The sequence below is a fragment of the Capsicum annuum genome, chromosome 1, assembly GCF_002878395.1.
Source record: "Capsicum annuum cultivar UCD-10X-F1 chromosome 1, UCD10Xv1.1, whole genome shotgun sequence".
Taxonomy (NCBI): Eukaryota; Viridiplantae; Streptophyta; class Magnoliopsida; order Solanales; family Solanaceae; genus Capsicum; species Capsicum annuum.
In genome coordinates, this window is record NC_061111.1 from 5829454 (window position 1) to 5836280 (window position 6827).

General features: G+C 30.2%; 1 protein-coding gene across 1 annotated transcript; it reads right to left on the reverse strand.

Moving 5' to 3' along the window:
* Positions 1 to 585: 585 nt before the first annotated feature.
* LOC107865787 (2S seed storage albumin protein) lies at positions 586 to 1823 on the reverse strand. Its single transcript, XM_016711979.2, has 2 exons — positions 1625 to 1823; positions 586 to 1006 (listed from the first exon to the last, which is right to left on the reverse strand). Exons 1-2 carry the CDS (start codon positions 1766 to 1768, stop codon positions 716 to 718), a joined length of 435 nt encoding a protein of 144 aa, XP_016567465.1. The 5' UTR covers positions 1769 to 1823; the 3' UTR covers positions 586 to 715.
* Between the last annotated feature and the right edge of the window lie 5004 nt (positions 1824 to 6827).

Below are 6827 nucleotides of genomic sequence, written 5' to 3' on the forward strand. Positions count from 1 at the left end.
ACACCCCTCACTAAAACTCACTAAAACTCTTAAAACGAGTACATTGTGACATTGATATGGGAAACAATACTAAGAAAAGTATAAAATTATTAATATTTTGACCAATTAACCTAACTCTTAAAGGACTACACCCCTCACTAAAACTCTTAAAACGAGTACATTGTGACATTGATATGCGAACCAATACTAAAAAAAAATATAAAATTATTAATATTTTAACCAATTAACCTAACTCTTAAAGGACTGGACCCCTGACTAAAACTCTTAAACGTGGCATTGATATATGATATATGAGTAGAGAGAGTCTTTTACCGAGTTTCAAAATTTTTCTCTTAAAAAAAAAAATTAGCCAAATATAAATTTTTTTATATTTTCTTTTTAGAAAAAATAAAAGTAATTATGTTATTACTTTTATTTTTCTTTTAATAAAAAAAAAACTTAAATTTGACAATAAAATTACGGCCAAAACCCTAACACTCCTTCAGGAGAGGGCAAAAACCATTACTGGTTATCAGTGTTTTACTCTTCCATACGCTAAAATTTCGATTAGTGGCACCCCAATATCGGATGAAAACACACACAGTGTGAAACGACAGCAAAATCACACCACTAAAAGGTGAGACTAATTTATTATAATATTACCAGGATCAAGTTTACAACAAACTAGATCTTTTTACTAGTACATAATTAATTTGCATATATATACTCATGCAAATTAAAACAAGGTACGAGTTTGGATTTCACATCTCTGTGGGGTAAGTTGACATAAACCAGGCAACTCCTGTGCACTCTGAACCATTTGCTGCATTTGTCTTCCCTGAATCTGTCCACTCTGCTCCTCTTGTTGAACCACTTGGCTTAGTCCCTCACAACGGCACTGTGGATCTTGCATACGTTCAAGCTGTTTGCAGCATTTTTGTGCTTCACGCTGGCTAATTTGGTCCTCTCCTTCCTCAGATTGGACCCTCTGCCTTAGTATCTGCCGGCATGAACGCAGCTGCTTTGCCTGTGTATTCAGTTGCACACTCAGAAATTTCGTCTAAAGAGTGTTCAATATCTAATATCTAATGTATGACTTTTCAATGAAAGGTGTTCAACTAGACATAAATGAAAATACTACTGGCTCCGCCGCTAAGCTATCCACATCATAAAACCATCACTATTATTCTCTCCGTTTCAGTTCATGCATGTGAAAGGGCAGTGGGGTTCAATGCAATGAAAGTAACACTTCTGAAATTTGTAATTTAAAACGAATTATGAATAATTGTGTAACCATAGAGTAAAATGTAACTCATTCCGTCCAGGGGCTAATTAATCTAGGAGGCTGGGACGAGGGTGTTCATCCAAATCCCTTTGGTAAACAATTATACTGCATGTCTATATAGTATTTTTTTTATTAGTGTATATAAATTAGAGATGGGCTCAATATAATGGTTTAGTAAACTGAAAATAATAAACAGTAAACCTGTTTGGCCATTTGCATGAAGATCCCTTATAAGAATTATGGGATACTATAAACGTATAATAAAATCAAATTGTTACTTAATAAACATAAACAAATAGAATATATATCATTTTTTTTAACAAATTAAAAGGGAAAAAATCACATAAAATAAAAATCAACCTGCTGAAATTGCTGCTGGCAACGTGGTGATTGGGGGTTCTCAGCCTCTTCAGCAATGGTGATGGTGAAACGAGAGGAAGAAACTGTAGCTGCCATGAAAAGAATGGCTAAAGAAATGGCTCCAAGGATCATTACTCTAGCCATGTTGAAAACTCTAGATTATTATTATTATTATTTTTTAATTAATGAAGATTTGAATATTGTTGTATGGAAAGGCAGTGAATTTATACGGGATTAAAGGGGTTGCATGTTAAGTACGTGGCTCATGAAATTTTATAGGTTTTGGCAGGTGGATATATGGTGTCTTTTTTTGCATGTTGTTGTTTTTATCTCCCACGTATAACGTACCTGATCAGATTTATATAAACATTATTGGAATATTGTTGTATCAATGAACCGGATTAATTCATCTATTTTATTTTACTGTATATTTATCTGTTGCAGTACATGTTTAAGTTAGCTTTGATTTCAGCAGATTCAACATGTTGATTTCGATTCAAATTTAAAAAATCTTTATTTATTATTTTATTCTTCTTTTTATATCCTAAATAAATCTTTAGTATATAGATTAATCTTTAAAATATATTTTTAATATCTTATACTTTATTTAGGCATGTATCACTTTATTGTTTTGTACCTTACTTTTATTTTATTTAAATAATTAATTACTTGTTATTTTATTTAAATAATTAATTACTTGTATAACTAGGACATTATATATCTATTTTATTTCAATTAAATACATTTAATAAAATATAATATTCATCCAATCAAATCAATTCAATTATCATTCTTTCTTTAATTATTCAATTCAATTATTCATTCATTCAGAATATCTTTCGATTTTCGGCAATTACTGTCAAACTTCTTTCAATTTCCTACCAACATTGCAGAGCCCTTTTGTTCAATTTGACGAATAAACAAAATCAAATTCAAATAATTATCAATTTATTGAATGATTTTTAATCTAACCATGATTCTAATAAAACAGTATAAAACATTGCTCCGTATATTCAATTTGACGAAGAAACCAAAGTAAGCAAATAAAACAACATTCTCTATACAGCTCCTACATCAGTTTCTAATTTCCAAAAAGAAAAAAGAAAATTAATTTTTTGTTTGCATGATTATCATTAGGTCCACAACATATTTTTTAATGGTAAATTTTATATTTTTATTTTCACTTAAATATTATTAATGAAGATAGTAAAAAAAATATTTAAAATATATATTTATAAAAAATTCTCCACCTTTTATGAAATATTTTAGAATTTTAAATTAAATAATACAAATTTTTATACTAATAAATAATATTTTCGCAGCAACATCTCATGTAATGTTTCGCGAACATGTTACTGACATCTTATTAACTAGAATTAATCCCTAATTTTATATTACTATGTAAGGCAACTAAAGACTTTATGTCATTTAAAAATATTAGTACATTAATAACAAAACGTGATAACTATGTAAAAATAAAAAAAGAGAATTCTAAATAAAATTTTGTGTGTGTTACTTGTATATACTTGAGACTTTGTTGACGTCTAATTTTCACTCTCAGAATTTGATTAATTTCATCAAATATATAAAATTAAATTAATTCTATGCAGACTAGGTTTTAAAAATACAATAAATCAAGTTTTCTTAGATCACGTCAGAGATAATTATCACTTAAAAAAGTTGTTGATATTCTACAAATTTCTCTCTGCAAAGAAAAACAATACATTTAAAAGATTACCAACTATAATTACATTTGATGATTCTTGTTTGATTGTTCAGAGTGGGGTTGATGGTGAGGGTGAGGGTGAGGATGAGGGTGATAATGTGAGTGATGATGTTGTTCAGCTCCTTGGACCAGGGTATACATGATGGTGTACTCATTGAACACAATGTGGAAATATTTGATGTTGTTTGTTGATTATGCTTTCCTTTATTTTATTCATCTACGATTTTGATTGTTATTACTTTTGTAGCTGCGAACATTATTATTAGAAAAAGATGCCTTAAAACATATTATTGAATTGAGTGTGGTGATGAATTCTTAGCAAGGCTAATAAAATAATTTTTTATTTTATATTTATATGAAATGCGATGCTCATCAAATCTTATATATGTTATATGTTATTATATGTTTTAGTATACGAAGTGGATATACAGACATGTACTCAATTATGAGATTTAATTAGCTGATATCAATTAATATATCCATTATATTACTCTCCTTTTTTTTTTGGACTCTCAGATTAAATTATGTATGAAATTGGTTTACCAACTTACCTTTAGATTATGATATACTAATTAATTGATACAAATGTGTATATTTATTCAATTACTTTCGTTTTTGGAGTCTCAAATTTGTATGTATAGAAAATGATACTTGATTCGAAATGCTATTGGGGGTTGGGTTCTTGTTTTTACCAAAAGCTTTCAATGGGCCATTAATAATCAAATGGAGTTGTTGGCTCTCAGGGAAGGCCTCAAACTAGTTGAGGAACGGAATTTGCTATCAGAGATCAATATTGACTCTACAGAAGTTATTTCTATGCTCTACTCTGGCAACTTACTCTACAATTCAATCATTAATGAATGCAAACTCGGAAGAATAGAAAGTCCATCGATGGTCCACTGCTTTAGAGAACAGAATGAAGTAATTGATGCATTGGCTAAGAATGGAGCTGCCTCGGAAGTGGACCTAGGCATAAGAATTTTTGAAGTTCCACCAATGTGTGCGCAACATATGTTATGGGCAGACTTCGAGGAAACTCATTTTGTTAGGAGAATTAATCTAACTCCAAACTCTATTGAGGGGAATGACACAAAATCTTTTGTTATGAATCCAGATTAAACTCTGTGTTTTGTATTCCCTTACGGGGTTTTTATTGTTAATGCAATCTTTTTTAACCAAAAAAAATATATATATATGGAATGAATTTACAAATTAATATATCCAAAGATTATGATATTCAGATTAAGTAATACCGGTTTGTGTAAACTCATTCCACACACTGTTTGGTACGAAGGAAAACATTTTTCAGAAAAATGTTTTTCAGTTTTCTTATGTTTGGTTGGCTTATGTGTTTTGGAAAATGTTTTCAAAACCAATTTATTTCCTTAAATCTAAGGAAAATGACTTCCCTTCAAAAAGTAAGGAAAACATTTTTTGAAACTCTCTTTCAACCTCACTTTAAAGTTGAAATGTTCATACAATTCTCAAAATCATCTATCCGCCCCCAATACCCTATCACCCCAACACCACCACTACCCTCACCCCAACCCCCACCCCACCCCTACCCCTACCAGCCCCCCTTTCAAAAACAATATCTACATTTTATTAAAAAATTTAAACTTTTTTCTTATCCCACACCCCTACCCTCCCTCCCCCCTTACCAGCCCCCTCTTCCATCCCTCACCCCCATCCCCCAACCTAAAAAAAAAAAAATTAAATTTATTTTTAATTTTTTTCTTCCCCCTTCCCCTTCACTCCCCTACCCTGAACCCAGTTCCTACTAACCTCCCCTTCCCCTGCCAATTTTTAATTTTTTTTTAATTAAAAAAATTCAAAACTTTTTCTTACTTCACCCCTACTGCCTATCCCGACACTCCCACCCACCCACCTACCAACCCCTTTCCCAAAAAAGGATTTAATTTTTTTTAATTTTTTTTTTAAATTTTAAAATGTATTTTTACGCTTTAACTAATCACTAAAATGTATTTTTTGAAAAATATTTTTTCATTCACTAATCAAATACTAGAAAATATTTTTCATCCACCAACCAAACATACGAAAACAAGTAAAAAATCAACTTTTTTTTCAGAAAAACATTTTCTAGGAAAATATTTTTTATGGAAAACATTTTCCTTCATACCAAACACACCTTATGTTTCTTTTCTTTTATGGAGTCTCAAATACGTATAAAAAAAATGGTTTTATTAAGTTTATTATTTAGTGCTTCTTTTATTTGGAGTATACGAATTCAAAGACTTACTTTTGTCTAAAGATCAAACTTTATTACCATAAGTAATTCATATGACTTTCTTCGATCAATTTGTAATCACTAGCATTTTTCGTATTAATTTCCTTATTTAAGTTAATACATAGTTAATTTAATTACCCAATTCTTGAAGCATCATTATTGGCTCTCAATTTATCAATTTATACCTAACATGTTCTTCAGCCTATGACTTTCTTCGATCAATTTGTAATCACAATATTTTTTGTGTTAATTGTCTTATTTAAATTAATAGATAATTTGTTATGAAATATAAAAACAAGAATAATAAAATATAAACAAGAACATGAATAAATAGAGCGAGAAGAGAGATTAATTCTTTATTTTTTTTTGGGATCTTCATGTGTGATTTACAATGAAGGAAACCCTTCTATTTATAGGGAAAATTTACTCCTAGTTTCTCGGGGCTTTGGGCTGTAGGTGACAAAAGAGTTTTAAAATGAGGTGTAGGTGACACAAGTCTTAATTATTAGGTGAAGGTGACAATTACTTTATTATGGATTAAGAAAGTTGGGGAAGTTTGAAAATAATCCACAAGTTTTTAAATTACACTTTGATCCAAATATTAGCCTATATAACAGAAAACAGAGGAAAAAAGGCGTCTTTCTCTCTCTTCTCACCCATTGTTGTTTTCTCTCTCTTAGCGATTTTTGTTGTTCATTGTTGCTGCTGCTTCAGTCATCATCTTCTGCTTCATTATCACCATCTTCTACTTCATTATCATCTTCATCTTCTTCTTGTTGATCATTTGTTGTTGTTGTTGTTGTTACCACTACTGTTGCTGTTTGACCAATTTCTTAGGTCAAATTTTATTTTGAACATCACTTTCCACTTTGGTATTACTTCATAGGAGACCTTAGTAAGTCAAATTATGATTTTTAGTGAAATTTGTCATCTGGGTAACTGCTATTGTGTTGTTGTTTTTCAACAATGGATAGAACCCAATCACGAATCCAACATAAGATCCATCTGTTTAAACAGATAAATCATCTGTTGCGATAGATGAGACATCTGTTTCAATGAAAGGCTGATATATTGGATTCATATTTAAACAGATGGGTCATATGTTGCAACATTTGACACATCTGTTGCAACAGATTAGTTATCGTGCGACATGATAAATATTTATTTCAACAATTAGTAACCTGTTGCAACAGAACCTGAACACGATTCCAACAGAAGTATTGTCTATT

Excerpts from the sequence above, each read along its gene's own strand:
- LOC107865787 (XM_016711979.2), bottom strand. The coding sequence starts at position 1,768 with ATGGCTAGAGTAATGATCCTTGGAGCCATTTCTTTAGCCATTCTTTTC. Across the intron at positions 1,007-1,624 it reads GCCAGCAGCAATTTCAGCAG|GCAAAGCAGCTGCGTTCATG; the intron begins GTTGATTTTTAT and ends CTGAATACACAG.